The 24,313-nt window shown below is 35.4% G+C and overlaps 2 protein-coding genes across 5 annotated transcripts in view; one reads left to right on the top strand and one right to left on the bottom strand.

Annotated features, from left to right (window-relative positions):
* EDRF1 (erythroid differentiation regulatory factor 1) overlaps positions 1–965 on the bottom strand; it is a 33,282-nt gene extending 32,317 nt beyond the window's left edge. For 2 of the 4 annotated variants that reach the window (XM_034436432.3, XM_087871632.1), the window contains exon 1: positions 450–760. In XM_034436432.3, the coding sequence (XP_034292323.2) occupies positions 450–563 (114 nt within the window). In that variant the 5' untranslated portion in view covers positions 564–760. Of the gene's footprint in view, positions 1–449 lie in introns of all 4 variants that reach the window. The other 2 variants (XM_034436433.2, XM_034436431.3) reach the window with 2 other exon arrangements.
* An 8,477-nt stretch (positions 966–9,442) lies between these two features.
* Positions 9,443–23,939, top strand: TEX36 (testis expressed 36). The gene is made up of 4 exons (XM_034436430.3): positions 9,443–9,639; positions 12,993–13,124; positions 21,704–21,781; positions 23,477–23,939. The coding sequence occupies exons 1-4, from the start codon at positions 9,589–9,591 to the stop codon at positions 23,801–23,803; spliced, it is 588 nt and encodes a 195-aa protein (XP_034292321.1). The 5' UTR covers positions 9,443–9,588; the 3' UTR covers positions 23,804–23,939.
* Positions 23,940–24,313: the final 374 nt, after the last annotated feature.

Raw genomic sequence — 24,313 nt, 5'->3', positions numbered from 1 at the left:
TTATATTAATTATATTATATTATTCTTTTATACAAAGTAGTTGTGACTAATATACCAGCTATTTCTACCCCATCCCTGGATTTCCATTTCACAAGGACTCCGCTTGTCCTCCTCTCTATTTAAGCAACTGGAAACCACAAACACCACGGAAGTAACTAACCATGGAAAGAGGTTGCGCCTGAGGAGTCCCAGAAAAACTGACTTCTCTTTGTGTCACAGACAGTTATGGTTTGACTTCTCTCTGTCCCAACTTCACCCATTTGCCAGGTCCTGCCATGTGAAAAAGGAACTGAACGCTGCGTTTGTTCACCTGGCCCCAAAGCCCAAGGCGACTGCCACACAAAGAAGGCAGATGTGGGTTTCACATCTGGTGAGCTTAAGGGACCGCTGGGACCCCTATAGACTCCCGGGAAGGAGTTAGCAGCTGCCGTAAAGCCGCGTTGAGATACCTGTTTGGGCTCTTCTTGCTCTCCTGTCAGCGCTACTTGCCCTGCTTCGGACGTCCCAGGGTAGCTTCTCTCATTGGGGCAAACCCCAGCCCCCGTTTCCCAGAGGTCTCCCATTCGTTTCGCTCGGCTCGCGGCCGCCAAGAGAGCAGCAGTTGCCACAGGAAGTCGAAAGCCCTCTCTGGCAGGAGGAGGTTCCTGCAATTTAGAAACCACCGGAAAGAACGCGGAGCCACCCCAGGCGCCCAAGCGATCTCTTCTTTCTCGCTGTGTTTCTTTGGTTCCGTTCCTCGCCAGAGGAAAAGCTCCCGCGCGCAGGCGAGATCTCGCGAGATCTCTTCTGTGGGAGGGAAAAGGAGGCGAGAGGGGCAACCGAGGGGAAAAGCGTAGAAGCGGCGCGTTTTTCGCTTGGCTGAGGGCATCATAGAAATGATTCGTTGCCGTTATTACTTGTCGGAATAACAAAATAACAGGGTCGGAAGGGACCTTGGAGGTCTTCTAGTCCAACCCCCCCCCCCTCAGGCAGGAAACCCCTACACCATTTCAGACAAAGTCTAGACTTCTATACCCCATCAGGATAGCAGCATTTAATATAATTAATGACGCCTACTGCTTCAGCGACAAGTGGGTGACTTCCAATCCGATTTAAAACTTCCAATGATTCTTGTTCAGTCATACAAAACCAAAACGAGTTCGTTGTGGGAAACTTATTCTCAAGAGATGCTGGGGCTTCGGTTGAAATCAGAACTTTTTTAAAAAAACATCTGTACATTCAAGTGTCATGAAATGGCTGCAGGTAATCACATACACCTATGTCCCAGATTGTGGGGGCAATAAGCTGACTTTGTATAAATATACAAAAGTATGAAGGCTATTGCTTAACGCATTGTAAGCTGCCCTGAGTCTCCGGAGAAGGGCGGCATATAAATAAATAAAAAAAAAAATCACTGAGGGGAGGGGTTTCTAGTTTTAAAAAAATTGTTTAAAAAAAACCATACAAACTTTTTAAGGAATACATTCTTAGTTAAAATAGTTACCTCCAATGATATTGTCTACTAACATACCTTCCAATAACAAGAAATGCTGCTTAAAGTTTTCTTGGAACTTTTATTTCTAAAAAAAAATACTAATATATAATACATAATGTACAGGCTTTCCTAGTGGTTAAACTGAGGCAAGGTGCCAGTCAGTAGGTAAAACTAGGGAACAGAGTTGTGTCTTCTAAAACTCATTTTGCAATTTCTGGTATGTGGTAAATGTGCATCATCTTCCAAAGGGAGACCATAGATTTAGCCATTTAAAGTGTTCCTCTTTGCTTGTACATGTGAGGAAGAGGATGTGAATTTTATCCAATGGCTATTCCACCACTCCTCTAAATTGAGAAAAATAAGTTGTTATGGCTAGTGCTTGTGCCAATGCTTGTTTTCTGTGGGCTTGTCCAGAGTAGTCCAAGATATTTGCAATTTAGCAAGATTAGAGCATAATACTGAGACAAATGAGGCCAAACCAGGATCTTCGATAAGTCTAGCTATGTATTCAGTGTTAAATCAAAATAATTCATTTCTAATATAATATCCACTCATTACGTTTAGATTCTATCTCAGGCCCAAACCATCTTCTGATCATGACACAAGGCAAAATTCTGCCTGGTTTGTATTATTGCAAAGTTATTTTTGTACAACTGAGAACATTACTGTTATACAATCTTTTAAACTAAAAACATTAATAAGAACAGTAAGAATTGTGAAGCTTAAGTACATACTATCTCCCCCCACCCTCAATCTACCAAATTCTCTGTTAAGCCTTCAGTACACAATGAAGTTAAGATCATATTTTGTTTTTGCAGCCCATGATAGGTTTTACTATATAGAGAATCTATGAAAACTTAGCATTGCCAGGTATATACATGGTATTAACCCGTGGTTAGCTCTACAATAAACCACAATTGGTTGGATTTTGTGCAGGACTTGCTAGGCTATTCTGGTTACTTCTAGTATAAATCCCATCATCTTTTTTCCATTGCTGTGTTCCACAGAGCCCTTTAACCTTGGTCTAAAAGTCACCTTGAAACAGCTGCCACTTTAGGTAAATATAATACATTCATCCTTAAGGTTCATGTTATAGTTAGGCTTCCAGGGAGAGGGAAGAAGAATAAGATTGCCTATTAACCATTATCAAGTAGACTGATTTAGCTTGTCATATAAACACACTAAGTCATAAATAATGACTTTTAAATTAGTGGCCCAATTCACTTATTGTATTTGTAAATTATACAAGTTACACTGGATTATGATTATGAACAGATGTTCATATCTTCAAAGTGTGTTTATACACTGCATAGTTGGTGAGTTGGGATAACAATATGTTGGTTTTCAAGATAAGCCTCTAAATTAAAAATTTTACATATATAGAATAGCCTGAGCATGGCAGGGTAAAACTGGGTTTTAATTCTGCTTGTGGCATATTGAATAAAATGTGCAAAAATGAATTATTACTGCCCAAGCTAGGAATGATGTATATGTCACAGGCTTGACTAAAAGTGTAACCTAGTCCACATCTTCCCTATCTTTTTAAGCAAGTATTTTGTAAAAGCTTTGATTGACCAAAAGCCATAATGGGTAAATAGATAGACATACAATCACACACAGATATGTGACCATATTATATGGAAGCTTATGATTTGGAATATAAGAGATGTAAATAAATACTATAAATTAGTACTATGAGAGAAAAATAGATTTTTTTTGTGTTTTATGATGGTGAGAGAAAAGAGAATATAATAACTCTGGAAAACTACACTGAGTTTATATGCCATGCAGTTGATGAACACTTGCAGTGAAACTAGATGACTTCAACAATATGTCTCTGTTGAAGTGATCTAGATTGTTGTTAGTGGATAGGAAAGCAGGAACCAATAGAATGGTGATGCAAAAATAGTTGCAAATTACATGACAGTAAGTTGTAATAATGAAAGAAATTGAGTTGTGTTTTGGGGGAAATTATGCAACATTAAATGGAGATAAAGTACAGAAAAAAATATTTTCCAATTGGAGACAAGAATGAATGAAAATGATGTCTAATTAATATCTGCTTAGAAAATGGCAAGAAACACAAAGCAAGAAACTAATATATATTTAAAAAATTTAACTTGATTATTTATGACAAAAGATTTAAAAATAGACTGATTAGAGATTCAGAATCTATAAATTTATTTTAGATTCTATCAGAGTTGAAACAATGCATGTGGAAAATATGGAAAGAAACTACACTGAATGTAAAATTACTCTAGGAAAAGTCATAAATCCATTATGATCTAGAAAATAGATTAGTCTCACAAAGGAATGATTGGAAATAGATATAAGGAAATTGCTTGGAACAAAGTGAAAATGTTAGATTGTCACAAAATGTAGAGGTGTGCTAATGGGAAATTTGAAAAGGATGTCTGCTGAAATCCTGAAGCGGAGTACGTTGTAAATGAGAACTTATTTTGTATATAATCATTGCTAGAAAACATAAGAGTAAAATATTACATAATGTATCCAGAGGAATGTTTGTTGAAGGAATAGTCAAAGAGAGCAAGGTACCGAGGCAGAATAAATGCCCAGCAATTTCGATGTAAATACGACATTGCTTTGAAGTGGATGAAGAAAATTAAACAAGTACCGTAGCTCCCCAAAAATGGAGAGAATTAAAAATAAAAGCGATGAAGGTTGAAATTGAAGGAAGGGAATGTTGGAAAAAATACTTTAGCTACTATGTAGGAATGCTAGTGATATACTAAACAGTAGAATTGAAATGAATAAACATTAGTATCCAAGAAAAAATGATGAAATACTGTGGAAATGAAGTTTTTAAAAATGATGACATTAGGTGGAGAAAGAATGCAGAAGGAACATTAGAAATATGTAAAGACAGTATTGATGTCTGATGACAGGAAGAATGCTATTATTCTCCTATACAAAGGGAAAGGAAGAAAGAGTGAGTATATAAACTTCAGGGAAATCCTTTTCTCCAGTGTCCATGGGAAGGTAGTTTGGCAAAATTTTGATTGAATGAAAATGAGTACAATATGGGAGCACAGTATAGCATTTTTGCCAGGTAGCAATCTGCAAATTACAGTAAAGTGAATAGATATTACATGAAATGTTTTACATGAAATATGGAGCTATTTGCTGAATAGATAAAGGCATATATTATGGAAATAAGCTACATTTGAAATAAATAGAATGCATAGTGAGTGAATGGTTTAGCACTGAACAGGAAGAAAGACAATGCTATATGATTTCCTCTTGGTTAACTAATTTATAAACACATTAGGAATGTTTGTGATATTAGAGGTGTATGGCTCTATACACCTTCAATACTTCTGTATTGCATAAAGAAGTAGACAATTAAAATTGTATTGGTGGATACAGCATATAGATATATATCTCAATGAATAAATAAATAAATATCTCAATGAATAAATCTCATAATTAATGTATCAAAGACCAAGGTAGTTGCATCTTAAAGAGAAAATTATTGCAATAGAGCTATTAAAATGTGTGCGTGGTAGAACAAGAACAGATAAAGAATATATGGGTATTGAATGAATATGGATTTTGAATACAAAAATGAATGACAATGAGGAAATATAAGCAATATATTTATAAAATTTGGTCATGTATAGCAAATGAATGAAGTTTGATCTGCAGAGAAATATATATGAAGGAAGAGTAAATTAATAAAAAAGACCAAGGAATTCCTGACAAGTTGATGAGATCCTCACATGACAGGAGTTAAAATTGTAAAGAGAAAAGAAAATTATGCAGCAGTGTTATAGCTGTGGTGGAACCAAGGCTCATTTGCAGGAATATAAAATTATATATGAGGTAATATTGTTAATGGTGCTGAGATAATGGTGCTCAGTTTAACTATGTTTCTTTTTATTTTGCTTATCTTGATCCCATAATTCCTGTAGCTCAATTTTTTTTACTTCTTTATGCTCTAAATGAGTCTTTACTGCAAAAGGGAATAGTATCTTGTGAATGGATATGTGTAGCTGCAAATTATAACATACCTAGTAGTATTCTATTGCTGTGTGATTATTTTGAATTTTTAATTCAGCTTTTATCTTTCTTTTTTGTTTACCTGAAAACTCTGGTTATATTAGAAGCAATTCCTCACAGTCCTTGCCACAGATACTATTACATAGTATTAAAACTAGTCCTAAAGGGAAATCCAGTGGTAATGGAAGATGCAGAATTGTCCCACTGCAGACGTGCTTTTTAAAGGGAATGCAAAACTTTATGGCATGGGTCAAGCTACGTAAGGAACGGTCTTTCCCCTATGGAACTGGCTTGCCTTGTTCATTCTGGCAGAAGGGGCATGCTACAAACCTTATTAATCCAAAAGGATCTGGTTTGTAGGATCCAAGAGAAGGCCCTTTTCTGCTGTGGCTTCCATCCTCCAGAATATTATGTCTCTCAAGGTGAGAGCCACCCCCCCTTCCTCTTGATCTTCCTTAACAGCCTCAAAACCTGGCTTTGCCAATTGGCCTGAGGCCCCAATGGGGATCTCATCACTATCCCGTTGTATTCTGGTTTTTTACTTTATTTAATCTTTGTTAATTTTACTATTTAATGTTTTGTATCTTTGTTTTTATGTTTGGAAGCCACCCAGAGTTGCTTGACAGTGCGATGAGAGGCATATAAATTTAATAAATAAAGAAATTATTGGTTTGATCCAAGCCTGGTTTTCCAGAGAATATAGGACTATTGCTTGAAGTAGAGGTGAAATTTATTCAGGAGGATGACAGGCAGTTACAGCAGAAAGCCTATTGTAAAAATGGTAAACATAAAAGGACAAAAGTGAAAAAGGAGCAGATCTGAAAAAGGTTCATTAGGATTAAACTGTTAATTATTTATAATTTTGGCCTACAAAGGAAAATTCAGGAGCAAAACAAAAACTACAAAAAGACATGCTAATCAAAATATCTGAAATTCAATTCCATATTTTTCACATGAATGTGAAAGAACAAAAGTGAGATTTTGAAAAAATCAGTCTAATGAACAGATTTCTGAAACATTGAATTGTCCTTTATAATAAAGGGTATATGGTCATTGTAACTATAAATTAATGTGCCAGGGTTCCAAGTAACGTCCCCAACCAAAGAAAACTCCGAGGCAGGCAGGTCCTCAAAGTTCCATTTTATTAGAGATGTCATATTGGCACATCTGGGAAAACCCGAATCTGAAAGCTCCCAGGTTTTCCCCACCCAAACGAAAGTCAAAGTCCCCTCCCCTGCATTCACATATCCATCTCATGGTCCAATCAATCCACCATCCCATCGGGAGATGCCTCCCAGTCATGCCACTCCAGGTGCAAGCTGAACGTCCTTGACTCTCAGAGAAAAGAAAATTATGGCTAAATACCTCTACCAACTCCATGCAACCCCCCCCCCCCCAGTTTCCCACAGCACTAAGTGTGGCAGCCCTGAAGATCCAAAAGAAAATATGGCCTCCAGGGCTGACATAATGTTTGTGATGGCCATAATCTACTTCATAGATTATTGATTTTGTTTTTACTGTTGATTTTTTTTTAAGAATACATGTAATTAGTTCACATTTTCAAGCTGATAAAAACAAGGACTATTGATACAAAAGAGAAAAATACTAAAAGCAAATTAAAGCATAAATAAAAAAATGTAAGAATGAAGTTTTGGTAGTATATTTTCTCTTTGTAGTGTTCATAACCACTATGACAGACATTTTGAAAAAGCTTTTCCATGGCAACTATATTGTGAGAGCCTATTAAATGTTCTTAAGATTTCAACCAAAAAGGTTTAGAGCATCTGACTGCCAATTTTCTAGGGACTTCTTTAACTTGGTATTTTCTCTTTGTAAAAGTAAAAAATATTATCTTGCCTTAGTCACAGAATGTCTCATTGCCTCCAGTAGGAATATGAAGTAATTGGGCAAGAATAAATCACAGCAGGGAATTCTAAAGCGATCTAGGACAATGTATTTTTCTAAATAGAGTTATTTTATAAGTTGTTATGTTTTATACATTGAAAAATACACTAAAATTATGAAGTTGATTTTAAGTACGACATTGGGTTTGTGGAACAAATCGATATCTAGATGAGGTCAAAAGCTTTGAAATAGGAAGTGATGTACAAAAGATCTGCCAGTTCGCTTATTTAACATGGACCATATCTGATCTATAAAAGATTGCTACAGAACTAAATGCTAATAGAACCCACATTTGATATAAATGTTTTCCAATATCTAGAGTACATACATACAATTGCAGGTAGTCCTCGATTTACAACCATAATTGAGCACAAAATTTCTGTTGCTAAGCAAGACATTTGTTAAGTGAATTTTATGACTTTTCTTGCCAGAGTTAAGTGTATCAGGGCAGTTGTTAAATAACACAGTTGTGAAGTGAATCTGGCTTCCCCATTGACTTTACTTGTCAGTTTCAAAAAGGTGATCACATGACCTTGGGACACTGCAACACTAAATATGAGTAGTTGCCAAGCATCTGAATTTTGATCACGTGACTATGGGGATGCTACAATGGTCGTAAGTGTGAAAAATGGTCATAAGTAACTTTTTCAGTGCTGTTGTAACTGGTCACTAAATGGACTGTTGTAAATTGAAGTCTAGCTGTATTTGAGCTGATAAATGAGCATATGAACATTGGTCATCCCTTCCCACCTTTTTATTTTTTTCTTTTCTCAAGTTTTTTCTTTTTTTTATTTTTTATAAAAATGTCAAATCAATGCGTGAACAGCACCTGGGCACCATACATTCCAATACAAACAAAACTGATCAGATTAAACATTATTATTACATTCAATCAACTTATGAAATTCCCATGACAATACACATCTATATTAGGTTAGTCTATCATTATTCAATTATTCCACCTATTTCATTATTACTTTCATTTTATCGAATAAAAATATAATATATTAATATTCCCTTTATTTCTATCTCTTACTCTGGGTTTTAATCATATCACCCTATATTAAAAAAAACTTTTACTTTCTTTCCTATCGAACTTCTAATCATATCACCTGCCTACAAAAAGAGGGAAAAAAAAGAATAGAGAGGGAGAGATAGGGAAAGATAATTCAAAACAGCAACCAAGAACAGGAATCATCCATTCATCATCTCTTGCCTGCTTTATACTTTAATACCCTAACTCAGGGGTGGGCAACTGTGGCCCTTTTACAATCTGTGGACTCAGGAATTCTGGGAGTTGAAGTCCACAGGTTCTAAAAGGGCCACAGTTGCCCACCCCTGCCCTAACCCTTCCCGCCTTTTTACTTCCACTCATTCCTTTGGGATAGAAATCCTAATCAGCTTTCTCCTAAATGGTCACTGTACGAAAGTATCACTTAACCATGTATTTTCAGTGTCAGCAACTTCTAAAAAACATTTTATAGCTTATGCTGTTTATTGTATTCGTTTATTAAGAAAATGTATATAGCCGTCCAACTCTCTCGGTGACTCCGTGGGTTATTATTATTTAAGATTTGATTAAAACTTGTGACAGGAACATGTGATGCAGCAATTAGATCAGTTTCACCAATAAATTAAATCGTGCAATTCAATTATCACATAATATGTTTGCCTGAGAAGTCACATTCAGAGACCTGACTATTTCTCTTGCGGAGAGATGGAGTTGACATCGCTCCATACTAACGAAGGAGAATATTTTCCCTGGAGTCTATTCATGCCCGCCTCAAAACAATTCCTCCACCTTTAATTCTTGGCTTGACGATTTCTCTGCATCAACTTGAACTCCCTATATGTCCGTTGGAAGCTCTTTAAAAGACAGAAACTACCTCAAGCAGAAAAGTAAAGAGACGCAGAAGCGATTTCCCGCCTTTTCTTCAACGGTCGGGAAAGCCATTCGGACCGCTGGACGCAACAGAAGGAAAGGGAGGGGGAGTCCCTCAGCGTGACGCAGAATCAAGGAACTTGACAACGGTAGCCGTGGCAACCAAAACTGCCTCCTGCACCTTTTGCTCTTCTTTTTCTTTCTCCTCCTCCTCGGAGGAGGCGAGCCTTCCTTCTGGCTCCCAGGCGAAATTAACCCCCACGCGCGAGGAGTCCTTATCGGACCGCTCAGCCTCAGCTTCCTCACCATGCCGAAAGGGAGGCGGGCCAATCCAAGCACCACCCGGGACGGTATCTGGGTAAGGAAAGTGGCAACGGTCAGGCCAGAGTCCGCCTCACTTGGTCGATTTGGCACGTGGGGGCAAGGAAGAGCCCCAGCCTGAATGAGAGACGGTCCGCGAAAAAAACCCCAAAACAGCGTAATAGCCCCTGATCTAGGGTACCAAATGTTGCTTCGTCCAAGGAAAGATGCTTGTGTTTCGCCCTTCGTTTCTTTTTAATCCCGGCCTCAGTGGTGTAAATACAGAGAACGAAAGCACTAAAAACATTCTCTCTTAGCGAAGTATTGCCCTGTGTCTCTTTGCGTGTTTTAAGGAAAATCATTTCAAACCTTATAAAACAGAATTATAATTTGCACAACACATGCCTGGGTTGAATAGATTAAAAGATTAAAATTAATATGGAAATAATTTTGTCCTCTCCCCTTGAGTGTGACTAAGAGCTTGTGCGGTGTAAAAAGTTATATCTTGAAGGAAGTGATCCTTTTGTTCATCCTAGTTTTGTCACACCAGATTTGTAAGAGAAGAAGAGCAATCTGTAGTAAATATTGCTCTGACTGCTTGGAGGAAAGGAGGCAGAAGAATAAGGAATAATTTGAAATATATTGAGTATAATATATGCAGTCTAACATAAGAATACACAAATATTTATCTGCCCTAGTATTATTGATGTCTGTGCAAAATATTACCAGTTAACAGCATCCCTCTCCAAAAATGGTTTCTTAACCAATTCTTCATTTTTATTTGAAGAAAGTATAATTGTGATATAGAAGCATTGTATATAATAGTAATGCTTTTCTTTGTATACAATTTAGCATTTCCCTCCATCCTTTTCCACCCTCCAATTTGTTTTTTCCCTTCTTCATGCAATCTAACTTAATTTGCTTTCCCCCCACCCTGTTCCACTCTTTTTTCCCCTTTTGGCAAGAGAATGGCTCATTACCTTGGTCTCTAATGGGAGTATATGATACAGCAGAAGCAGTAACTGTTATTGTTATGAAATGCCAAATTGCTTTTGTGCTTTAATAAGGAATAGACAGTGTGAATATAGAATATTTGTTTCATATTGAATGTAGAAAGCTATTGTTCTACATCATGCAAAGTAAAACTTACTTATGAAAGCTCTTGTTGAAAATATGTACAATGCAATCATGCTGGAGATATACTTTATTATGTTTCCTTTTCATTTTTAATTTGGCCTTAATAGCAACCCTCCTTGTCAAACATGCTTGCCTTTTATTCTTAATTGTCTTTTTTTATTCCTATGATAATACTTAACTGGTTAGGTACTGCACTAAGGGATAACTTGTTCATTGAGTAAAATTGGCTGAATTCACACATTTATACATTGTTTTTTGTTCTTTGCTGTTCTCAAAGTTCTCTTTGAGAATCTCATCAAATCTGCCTATCTACATCTTTATGAATTTTCCATTCCATTTCATTCTCTTTGTTCATATTTTTTTTTTGCAATCCTCATTCTCTCTTTAATGTACTTCTTTTATACTAGTCAATCATTTTGTATTTAACCCACATTCATTCAGCACCCATTCATTCTCAAGCCTCTTCTTGTTTTATCCTGCACACTTAATTGCCATATTCCCACTATATTTTTATGTTTTTTCTGACACATATTTTTTATGTTTCTTCTGACACACTCAACTTCTGGATAATATTCCAACAAAGTGGCTAGATGCACACAAAGCCATTTTTTTTCTTTCGACTTTCATTCATTTCTTATAAATTAACGGTTATTACCTACTATGTTTCTACCAGTTTTGCACATATTAATGTCTGAGTCAATATTTGATGCCAGTTATGCCTTCCAGCTTCCACTGTTCAGTTCCATTGCTAGGTAACTAGATCCTCAGTTGCTCTGAACTCTAGCAATTAAACAGAATGGTGTATAACCATTTATAGAGCCGAGGTGGCGCAGTGGTTAGGGTGCAGTACTGCAGCTACTTCAGCTGACTGCCAGTTCAGCAGATCAGCGGATCAAATCTCAAATCTTCCATCCTTTCGAGGTGGGTAAAATGGGGACCCAGATTGTTCTGGGCCAATATGCTATTTAGTATACTGTCTTTGGTGTAAGCCGCCCAGAGTTCTCGGAGAGTGGGCGGCATAGAAATATGAATGATAAATAAATAAATAAATAAAATAACAAATATAAAAAAAGTATAAAAACATAACAAGTATTAAAAAAGTATAAAAATGGTTTATAACGCACTGCATATCAGACATTAATACAATCGAACAAGTTCAGAGATATTTCACGAGAAGAGTTCTCCACTCCTCTGCTCGCAACAGAATACCTTATGCCACCAGACTTGAAATTTTGGGCTTAGACAATTTAGAACTTTGCCATCTTCGGTCCGACCTAAGCGTAGTACATAAAATTATCTGCTACAATGTCCTACCTGTCAGCTTCAACCACAACAATACACGAGCACATAATAGATACAAACTTATGGTAAACTGTGCCAAACTTGATTGCAGAAAATATGACTTCAGTAACAGAATTGTTAATGCCTGGAATGCACTAACTGACTCTGTGGTTTCTTCCCTAAACCCCCAAAACTTTACCCTTAGACTGCCTACTGTCGATCTCACCCCATTCCTAAGAGATCTTTAAGGGGCGTGCATAAGCAGTGCCTACTGTCCCTGTCCTAATGTATCCTTTTATTCATATCCATTTCATGTATTTATAGTTATGTTTATACTTATATCTGTTATCTAATACATGCTTGACAAAATAAATAAATAAAGTCTTCCCTCTTCTGTAACTAACTCATGAATGAGGCTGCTGAACTGGCATGTATAATTGAAATAAAGCCTTTGTGCATAAGGTCTGGCTATCTGAAGGAATTGTCTCTCCTGTTTCTGTCCTGTAAGATCTGACAGAGAAGGTGTGCTTCATATCCTATCCCTTAAATAATGTCATTTGAAGGGACCTAAGAAGTGCACCATCTCTGTGACAGCACCTCCTTTTTGGATTAGTATTCCCTCAGAGGTTTAGATTCCCTTCAAGCCTTAAGTGCTTTTTTAAAAACAGATTTTCCCATGAAAACTGAGAGGGAGGTTGCCCATTTGGCATGCAGTGTGTTTCAATTATGGTATGTCTGTTTAGTCCTTTATGTACATAATACTTTTTATTTTGTGTATGTGTAAAATATATTAACATTTTTATATATCATGTAACTTGGAAAATAGAAATTATTTATGTTATGTTTTTATAAAGTGAAAATAGAATGAGATTTTGCTTCATTATAGGGCCTCTAGGTGTTGCTGTAATACAAACAATAAAATACAGACTATAGAATCTTGTGTTCATTTTTTAAGTATTGAATTGTATAGATTATTTTGTTTGTGTTTTGCAGTTCAAACAGTGTGAAAACCTGCAAATATATCCAGAATCTCTTACAGCCACAATGCAAAAGCAGATATTTAATATAGATGCCAATTGTCAAACTGTAAAAAATGTGCCACTGATGTACAAAGAACGTGAGAAAGTAAGTATTTTTCCAATTTTTACGATACTCTAGCTTTGTATTCTAGCTACAAATACAAATCTAAGTTTGTTTTAAATTTTTAAATTTCTCAATTTTAATTTGTAACTACGTTAGTACTGTTATAGTAACAGATCAGTGTTTTCTCAGATTGTTTGTTTCTGACCTTAACAGATTTGCAAGTACATTATAATCTAATTTGGAATTTCAAAACTAATGCAGGATTTCTCAGATTGGTTGCAGTCCCTGGGCTGTTGTGAGCACATGAGAGAGATAGTCTTCTCTCTCTCTCTCTCTCTCTCTCTCTCTCTCTCTCTCTCTCTCTCTCTCTCCCTCCCTCCCTCCCTCCCTCCCTCCCTCCCTCCCTCCCTCTCTCCCTCCCTCTTTTAGCTAATCAGACTTCCATAGGCAAAGTGAGAGCACTATCAAAACTTGCTGAGTTGTCTAGACATTCCTGTAGTGGGTTTACAGAGGCAAAACACCAAGCAAAATCCAGAGTGAATATGCAAAACTACAAATCGCAGCAGTTTTGTTTGTTAGTTATGTAGTTTTAATCACATGCCATCACACGGATATTTATCAAGGGGGAAGGCACTGAGGTACAGCGAAATTGATAACCCTTGTATTAAATGTATAATACTTTTTAGGTGCTAAAATAGCACTTGCCAGTAAAATGTAGTGAAATTGTGTTTATCTCAATGCTACATTCCTGTTTATTCAGAACTTTCACCTCATGACCTAAAGTCATTTGCCTATGCCTTTTAACAAATACAGTAAATTAAAATAAAGCTACCATAATCTGTTTTCTTTTATAATATAATATTATATTACTATATTTAGTAAGTAGTGATATTAATAAATATTACATTCACTTGTTAGAAAAATACAAATTAAAGTCATTTTCTCCATATAAACTGTCCTTACACTCTATGAAAATATAAGGGCAGTTTATATAGACATTATATATTTGCTAAGCAAACATGTCTGTCTTTTCTCAAATGTATGGTCTATAGATAAATATGGTCTGACCTGATCACTGACATGTGCTACAACACTTTTTGATGTGAACAGTACAAATTCCTTTATGTTTGCTTCAACTTCTCTAAGGAGCCAGAAATTCCAGGTTCAGAACACTTAATCAAGTTCAGTTTGGGATGAGGTCACCATAGGCTTAACTCTAATCCCTTCATAAAATCAAAAAAATGAGGGAGAAGCAAAGACACAAAAATGCTTCAGGCTCTTGATAAAATTGTTTATTATATTTTAGATAGTGAACAAATCCATTCTGAAGAACTTTTGTTTCTTTAAAACTTTTTATTTTTACTTTTTTAATAAAAAGTTTTATCAAATATTACAACTATTTTTCTCCCCATCCCTCCTCCCCCTTCCACCCAACCCCCCTCCCCCCTCTTCCTCCAACCCCCCTCCCCCCACCCCGGACTTCCCAGAGCAAATACAGGGTATAACATTTAACAAACATAAACTAAAATATGCTAATTTTCTGTAAGCTCTTAATTCCCTCTTGCTCTTTAACTCCCCTTTCCACTAACAAAACATAATTCAAAAAGAAATAGTTGGTTTCATTCATAAACTATTTGAAGCTTTTTAGTCCGATATTTGTTTTGAATATAGTCAATCCATCTTCTTCATTCCGATATATATCTTTCTCTTCAAAACTTTTTATACAGCACAGCTTCTAACAGAAAGTGATATGGAATTTATAGAAGGAATTTTGAAATTAGCCCTTGAGGAAGGATTTGTGTCTGAAATGTGCTAGATAGTAATGAAATGATTTTATAGCACCTGGAGTTTTTTGTTGTTCTTACAGAGCCCTAAATAGACAGGCCTTAGCAGTTTGCTCTGCTTTCTATTTATACCCAAAGCAGAAAAAAAATATTTTATATGGAGTGATAGAGTGTATATGTTTATATCAAAGTATGGTACCTACTTCTTTGCTTTTTAATACTGGAATATCTGCTAATAAATAGCATGTTGATCAACATGCTTGATCACTCTTTTTAAACTACTACTGCCTCCGGGTGTGGATAAAAACCTTAGATGCCTCTGTGCATAATTGGTTGGTACACAGAAACCAGGAATTAACTAATAATTAACTAACCATGGATGGAGTAATAAATATTAGCTGTACTTCCTGGCAGGCATTGTCATATAAAAATGACCAAGTGGCATGTATCAGAACTCTGCTTATTCCCACTAGTTGTTCTAAGTTCCTTTTCATTTATGTACGCATGCCATTTTTTAGCTGCTTTTCAGCCTAAGACCTCATAATAGCTTTCAGAATAGAAAAAAGAAAATAGAACAATGTCTAAGAGACACAATTGCAAATCAGATATTTCAATAGACTAATATAAAAAAGACTATAAAATAACATGTAGGTTGATATAACATACCCTATAAATGTCTATTTAAGACAAGTAAAGCCCGTTTAATTTTACATGGCTTAATCCCAAAAAGAAATAAATAGATTTGCAATATAAACTATTTGGTTAGGTTTGGTTAAATAACAAATTTGTTACTTCATGCCAAAAAGAAAAGAAAAAGAATGGCAGGCAAAATTCCTTGGAACAAAAGTTGTAGAGGCAGGGTGCCACTACTGGATAGGTTTTATCTCCAATCACTTACTCAATGTTCACACAACATGGTAATTCAAAAGTGAAGAAACTACATTGTGATTTAATTCACTATCTGAATTCAGCCATTATGTTTTATAAAACCATGGATTTTAGCTTAATGGTGTGAACGTATTCAAAGTCAGTGATAGTTTAGTAACCCAGGACTCAGTGCAGTGTATGAACTTTGCTTGGTTTACAAATTATATTAAGTTACTTTTTTTTTTCAGTTTATCCAACCCTAAGTAAACTATATTATGGAATGCATAATGTCTCACTTTAATGATTGTAATGAATAGTTGCATTTTTTGGAAAGGAAAGAATGACATGTTAAGAAATATATTTAACTATAGTTTTGATCAATGTAATGTCTTATAATATGCTTTCATGGAGAAGAGGTTTTTTTGTGGGAAGGAGACATTTTTAATCTAATATCTGAGTGTTTTTGTAATCTGGTAGGTGTTCTGCTTGTAGTAATTACAAGTACACTTTATACATATTAAGTAATAAAGCAAAAATTTCACAATTTTTGTGAAAATAGTTTGGTTTATACTTTACTGGTTTATCAAATCTATTATGAATGGTATTTTACTGCTGCAACATATTTATTTCTGTTATAAAATCCACTTCCTTGTGTTTTAAATCCATTGTTTTTTGTCCTATGTCCTGGAACAAAACTGAAAAATTCTATCCCATCTTTTAAATGACAGCCCTTCAGATATTTGAAAACAGTTTTCATGTTTCTGCAGTCTTCTGTTCTTCATGCTCCACATATCCAATACCTCCAGTTGATCCTTGGGTTTCTCTCCAGTCCCTTTATCTCATTCTCTTTTCTCTCTGCATATTAATCAATGCCCTTCCTAAAATGTGCCCAGAACTGGATGCAATAAACTAAATGTGATGTGTTCAAAGCAAAATAGGGAAGAATTATGACTAGACTTGAACTCTATATTTCTCTTGAAGCACTTAGAATTGCTTTTGCTTTTTGGAAGCTCATGTTCAACTAATGATGTATCAAGAAAGCCATATTTTTACTGCATGTATTGCTGCTTAGTTTGATCCCTTTCCATCTTATACTTATGATTTGGATGTTCCCTACTTCAATGTACTGTATAACTTTGTATTTTTCCCTTTTAAATTTCAATTTATTTAATTCCACCCATTGTTTTAGCATATAAGATTTTCCTGGGTTGTGATACTGTCTTCTAGTGTTTATTATTTCACTTCTGTTGTGGTATTGTCTGAAGATTTGATAGTCATACTTTTAAACTCTAATCCAACTCATTTATAAATATTTTAAATAACCCTGCTCTTACATCTGAGCTCTGAAGTACACACTTGACACTTTCATACAATAATTAGTAATGGTTCTAAAAAGTAACTGAATCTAATTCACTTGTTCTTTTACAAGGATATGTCTTCGCATGCAAGGAAAAGATTAAAAAGCAACACATAAAGAAAGTGGTACAGTACTACAGTTTATTGGCAATAGGAAATACTTAACAGTAGGAAAGAAAAATGCAAGTTTTCAAAAGGTTTTTACATGGCTTTCTCTTTTTTTGCAGTATTTCATAAATTACAAACAGTTAAAACTATATTGGTTACAAGAAATATATTAGTTTCCATTATTTGTAGTCTTAGATGAGATACATGTCTGAGAGGAGTTGAGCAAGGTCAGTCAAATTTACATATATGGGAGATTTTTTTTTTTAGTGCAGCTGAAATATAAGCTACAAATTAAAACTGTTAATTGTGTATGCTTCCATTGCTATTCAGTACAGAATTCAAATCTTACGAGATTTTTAATATCTATAATACAGGACGATATATACTTAGGTTGGCAAGCAGGATCATCAGAATGGAATGAATTTTTCAGATCTGTGTATAGAATAGGATATTAAAGACAATGTCTTCTTTTTCCCTGAGATTTTAATTTTTTCCCCTAGATTCTGATAAGGAAAGTTTTCAATCTGGAGATTGCAGAAATGTTTATTGATCTGTGATCATTTAAACTAAAGAAACAGAAGCATTTCCCCTATGGCATATATATCTGAATACTGCTAGCTGGAATTATATGACCCTCTCATGTCTGTGAAATTGAAACTTAATTTCCTTTGTGAAGTAAATAACAGCATATTCACTGAATTGTAAAAAAGCAAACATATGGGGAGTGAGATGAAAGATGAGATGAAAGACCTGATCAATTATTGACCTCTTGACTGAAACAGCAGCAATCAAATAATAACAATTCTGTTATTAATGATGCTTAGAACAAACTACCATATTTTTCGGACTATAAGACACACCAGTATATAAGACACACCAAGATTTCAAAGAGGTAAGCAAGAAAAAAAGTTTTTGCCCTCCCTGGCCCCCTGGAGCACTCTGCAGGCCTCCCAAAGCCTCTGTGCGTCTCATTTTTGCGAAAAATGGACTCATTTTTGCCCGCTTTTCACAAAAACGGCATTTTGCCCTCCCCAGCCTACAGGAGCACTGCAGGCCTCCCAAACCTCTGCGCACCCCATTTTTGTGAAAAATGAACTTGTTTTTGCCCATTGTTTGTAAAAATGGGGGTGTTTTTGCCCTCCCCAGCCCACAGGAGCACTCTGCAGGCCTCCCAAAACCTTTGTGCGTCCCATTTTTGTGAAAAACAGGCTCATTTTTTGCCCATTTATCGCAAAAACAGTGTTTTTGCCCTCCCTAGACTACAGGAGCACTCTGCAGGCCTTCCAAAGCCTCTGCGTGCTGTTTTTGCAAAAAAATGGGCCTGTTTTTCAGAAAAATGGGACACGCAGGGCGGGGCTTCGGGAGGCCAAAAATGGCTGTATTCAGTGTATAAGATGCACCAACATTTCCACCCTCCTTGGGGGGGGGGGACAGTGCATCTTATACTCCGAAAAGTATGGTATATAATTACTCTAAAATAGTCAGTCAGTCTTTTGTAAAAAGATACAGAGCTTTTTCAAAGATTACATGCAATCAAGATAATATCAAGCTATACCTTTTTCTACTTAAGGAGTAATAGGTATATTAAATATATGAAACAGAAATATTCCTGGTCTTGATAGCTATCCTGTTGAGTGATATAAACATATCTTGATCTTCTTTCACTCCTATATTGCTAGAGATTTTATTATTTATTTTATTTATTATTGCTAGAGTACAGTTTTCCCAAATTTTTTTTTATTATTATTATTATTTTATTATTTTTTTTAATTTGATTTATATGCCGCCCTTCTCCGGAGACTCAGGGCGGCTTACAATGCGTTAAGCAATAGCCTTCATACTTTTGTATATTTATACAAAGTCAGCTTATTGCCCCCACAAACTGGGTCCTCATTTAACCTACCTTAGAAAGGATGGAAGGCTGAGTCAACCTTGAACCTGGTAAGATTCGAACCTGCAGAAATTGCAGGCAGCTGTGTTAATTACAGGGTGCATTAAACCACTGTACTACCAAGGCTCTTTATACAAGTTGTTGCCAGAATTTGTACAGTAAACTTGGCATGCGGATTACAGAAAACATTATTTTTAGTTGTCTATTGTGCCATCTGATTTTTTATAAAAGTATGACAAAGCTCAGATAATTTTATTGATACTTTAGTTACACATTCAGAAAAAAGGGAATCCACAATTTTATTGGATGCAGAAAACGCCTTGGGTATAATACAATCTGTCATTTGTATTTCTCTAACTGTATGGTTCGGTGCAACAACCCAACCCGACAGACTTCAACGGATAGTTAGGACTGCAGAAAAAACAATTGCAACCAGCCTGCTTTCCATTGAGGACCTGTATATTGCACAAGCCAGAAAGAGGGCTGAGAAAATATCTACAGATCTCTCGCATTCCAGACATAAACTGTTTCGACTCCATGTAGTAGGGCTGTTTTATATTATCTTTCTCATCTTTCCTATTACTTTCTACTATTGGTAACTTATGTTTATATTACTTTGTGGTTGGTATAGACACTGAGAGCTTACGCACCGGAAACAAATTCCTTGTATGTCCAATCACACTTAGGCAATAAAGAATATTGTATATTGAACAATGCCCTTTATATGTTTAATTTGATACTGGATCCACTAACCTGTCTGAAGGTCATTCTGAGAGTTAAAATTGCTGAATTAAATAAAAATTATGAATGTTATACATCAAAATTTAATGATATATCACAGTAAATTGTTCAATCAATTGTAAGTGTCCTAAACATAGGAGATATACACAGAGAGAAAGATATATTGTATTATATATATATATATACATATACATATATATGTATGTATATTAATTAGCTCAGCATATTAATTAGCTGAGTGGTACCAATTCTTTAAAGAGTTGTCTGTCATCTGCACTTCTATAACTGTCTGGTTTGGTTTTGCAACCCAACAAGACAGACATAGACTTCAGAGGATAATTAGAACTGCAGAAAAAACAGTTACTACCAACCTGCCTTCTATTGAGAACCTGTATACTGCACGAGTCAAAAGGGGCTGGGAAAATATTTACAGATCCCTTGCATCCTGGACATAAATTGTTTCAACTCCTACCTTCAAAACAACATTATAGAGCACTGCACCCCAGAACAACTAGACACAAGAACATTTTTTCCTGAATGCCATCTCTCTGCTAAACAAATAATTCCCTCAACACTGTCAAGCTATTCACTAAGTCTGCATTACTATTACTATTAATCTTCTCAGCGTTCCTATCACCCATCTCCTCCCACTTATGACTGTAACTTGTTGCTTGTATCCTTACGATTTATAGTGATTGTCTCCTAGTAAGATTTGATTGCTTATCTTTACCCTATGACTATCATGAAGTGTTGTACCTTATGATTCTTAACGGATGTATCTTTTCTTTTTATGTACACTGAGAGCATATGCACCAAAGACAAATTCCTTGTGTCCAATCACACTTGGCCAATAAAGAATTCTAATCTAATCTAATCTAATAAAGATAAAAAATGTCAGATTACTTACAGTCGCTCATATCCCACCGCCCAAGCTTTTACAGAACTTTTCTTTCAAGTAATGCCAATGGTTTATTTGGATAGAAGATAGAGGCTTACCAACTGTACTATGTTTATACATCTATAATAACTTGAATGTTGAAGATCTGAAAAATATTAGTAACAAAAAATTAGAAATGTATTGGTTCTAAATGTTCATTGTCCTTTAGTTCCTAACTCAATTCTGAGAAGATTTAGGTAAATTTAGATAAATTTCCTTTTCTGGTCTATATTCTGGTTATAATTTGAACACCAAAAATTATTCTTTATTTTAGGTAAATACACTGTTTAGCTATTTAATCCTTATTTAATTCTATGATTCTAAATTAAGAATATTGACATTATTAGGGTTGAAAAGTAGGGAATGTGTTGACTTTGTTTCAAAGAATACTAGAGTTTTCTTTGCTTTTGTTTAGTGAGGAGAACAAAACCTAGGAGACGGCAAATAATAAAATATAACATGCATCCATGTTTTCTAGATTTGGGACTTTTAAATACATGTTCTGCCATTTAATATATAGTATCAGTATTCTGTACTGAGCTCATAAATCTCAGATTGATTATGAGTTTCTCTTGAAGTTCAGTTTTTATTAGCAGTGGACTCAGTAGCAATTCTCTAAAAGATATCTTGAAATTATTCTAGTAATTTGTTCCCATAAAAATAAAATTGATTTAATTCAATAGTTGTGCATGCTTAAAATTAGATGAAATTAAATTCTGTTATTAATAGAGAATATATTCTTTACTAATAGAAACAGTGGGTTTGTATCACACATATTTATAGAACAGAACAGAACAGAATAGAGTAGAATACTTTATTGGCCAAGTGTGATTGGACACACAAGGAATTTGTGTGCATGTAATTTTAATTTCTGTAGAACATGAAAGCTATGATCCTGCTGTATGAATGCACAAGACTTTTTTTCATTTTCTTTTAGAAACCAGTAAATACATTTCCATTTTCAATCCATGACAATAGACGTTGTTTATTGACTATGGGAGAGTATTTAGATGCTGTAAGTATTCTGTTTTAATGGTATTTTCTTAAAAATAATTTTTAATAATTCTCTGTAAGATGTAATATATTTTGGAAATGTTTAGATTCATTCTGTATTACAGAATTTCTTTCTTCTAAGCTGAATAGCAAAATTGATGACAGCTTATTTAATTTCTTTGTCAGTTATGACACATAACTAAATTTGATAATATATCAAGTTATAGACCAGTGTTGACGAATCTTTTCAGTACCAAGTACCAAAACAGGAGCATGCGTGCATGCCGGAAACGGGAAGAGCAGCAGCCTGGTGCGCACATGCATACCAGGAAGATGATCTTCCGGTTTTCGGCACACGCATGTGCACCTGCCACCTGGTTTTCTGGCGTGCATGCACGCACAAACATGCACGCACCGGAAGCCGGAAGATAATCTTCCCGGCGCGTGCATGGGAAGCAGGCGGCTGCTCTTCCAATTTCTGGCATTCCCACGCATGTGAAGACCAGCTGGCCAGCGCACCAGAATCCGGAAGAGCAACAGGCGACAGTTCACGTGCCTAGAGAGATGGCTCTGTGTGCCATTTCCGGCACCCATGCCATAGGTTCACCATCACTGTTATAGGCTGTCAATTTTCTTTTGTAGAAATTTAGGTATATTAATAGCATTAATATTATTAATACTATTATTATTTAGTAGGGCAATTCATATTTCCCCAAAATTTGAGACTTATTAGAGCAGGCCTGTCAAACTGGCAGCCCACAAGCCAGATGCATCATGCGTAGGCCACGCCTACCCCGGCTCTGCAAAGGCAAAAAATGTCACAATACGTCACGTGACGTGATCAAGTTTGAGACCCGTGTACTAGGGGATCTTTATTTAGTTCTTGAAAATTTAGAGACATATGTATACAGGTAGTTCTCAATTTATGACCACAATTGAGTCCAAAATTTATGTTGCTGAGTAAGAAATTTGTTAAGTGAGTTTGCCCCATTTTACAACTTTTCTTGCCACATTATTAAGTGAATCACTGAATTCACTAATTACTAAATTAGTAACCTGGTTAAGTGATTCTAGTTTCCCCATTGACTTTGCTTGTTAAAAGGTTGCAAAAATGGATTACATGACTCCGGGATAGTACAACCATCATAAATGTGAGGCAGTTGTCAAGCATCTGAATGTAAATCATGTGACCATGGACATGCTGCAAAGGTCATAAGTGTGAAAAATAGTCATAAGTCACTTTTTTCAGTGACTTATGACACTAAATGAACTGTTGTAAATCGAGAACTACCTGTATTACCCAAAAATGCTGACATGTGCAGGGTTTGATCATCTAAGATCCATCCATCCAGAAGTTGTCCTTTATGGCCTGCAATACTTACCAAGTCTGCTTTGCATACTTCAGTTAGAAACATATACATATTAAAAATCTATTCAGTAATGAATGAAAGAATGACACATCTCTTTTGCGCTTGACGAAAAGAGATTGGTGTTGCCAAGATACTGCATGTTTCTATGAAGACCACACTTCTACTGCAGTGAGGTTGCAAAAGCTTACTTTTGCTATGTATCAGATGAGAATAAGTTTCAGAAATAGTTTGTAAGTTAATTATCAACATGCTAGCCAAGATCTTTTAGTAAAGCATTTCCTGATAGTTTGCTAACATAATGCAGAACATGCTATCTATAATAAATGCCTTCTCCTCATTTCTTTTAGGGACTAGGAGTAAGAAAATTTCGAGACAAGTGTCAACACTATTCGCAAAACTACTATTTTTTGGCCCATGAGCAAATTCCTAGCAGCAATGCCTACCATTCTGTTTATCAGAGTTCATTTGTCCAATATCCAGATATTAAACATTCCATTCTAGGTCGCTTTCCTAAAAGCCATATTGATAAATGCATTGCTCTACATTCTGCACCTAAGAATGATTACATGTGGTTTTCAAAATTTTACACTGGTTCTAATGATATAGCACCTACAGAGGCTACTAAAAGCTCAGAACCTGAAAATCTTTCAACTGCTGAAGAAGAAGTAAAATAAATTTTCAGGTTTTCATAATAGTAAAGCATATTTCACGTAGGACTGAAAAATACTTTTTTTTTTAAACACAAGGGATCCAATCTTTCTTTGAAATGATTTCCAGAACCTAAATGGCATTAAAGTCATGGCAATTGAATGAGTGGTTGTATTCATACACTTTATTTTCTTAAAAGATCAATGCTGCCATAGGAAAAGCAAACTTTTTAAAATTGCTTTGAATATACATTTAGTTTTCCCGTCTCAAGGTAAATATTAAAACGTTTCACTTTTTATTGTGACATCAGCTAGTTACTTCTATAAAGTAACTATAATAATAATCTGTTCGTATATACTAAATGGTGACTATTCACTTGTCATTGCCATCATATTATGAAAAACGGTGCTTAACCAGTCATCTTTAAAGCTATTTTCAGACTAGGAAAAAATGGTGAAATGATTCTTGAGTTCTCCAAGATTGAGAAACCTGTTTTTTATTCTTGACAAATGCACAGAAGTCCACATGCAGTGGTC

Source organism: Pantherophis guttatus, chromosome 6 (genome assembly GCF_059756535.1).
Source record: "Pantherophis guttatus breed Tessera chromosome 6, ASM5975653v1, whole genome shotgun sequence".
Lineage (NCBI taxonomy): Eukaryota > Metazoa > Chordata > Lepidosauria > Squamata > Colubridae > Pantherophis > Pantherophis guttatus.
The sequence above is the reverse complement of the archived record's forward strand: the minus strand, read 5'-3'. Positions and strand labels throughout refer to the sequence as shown.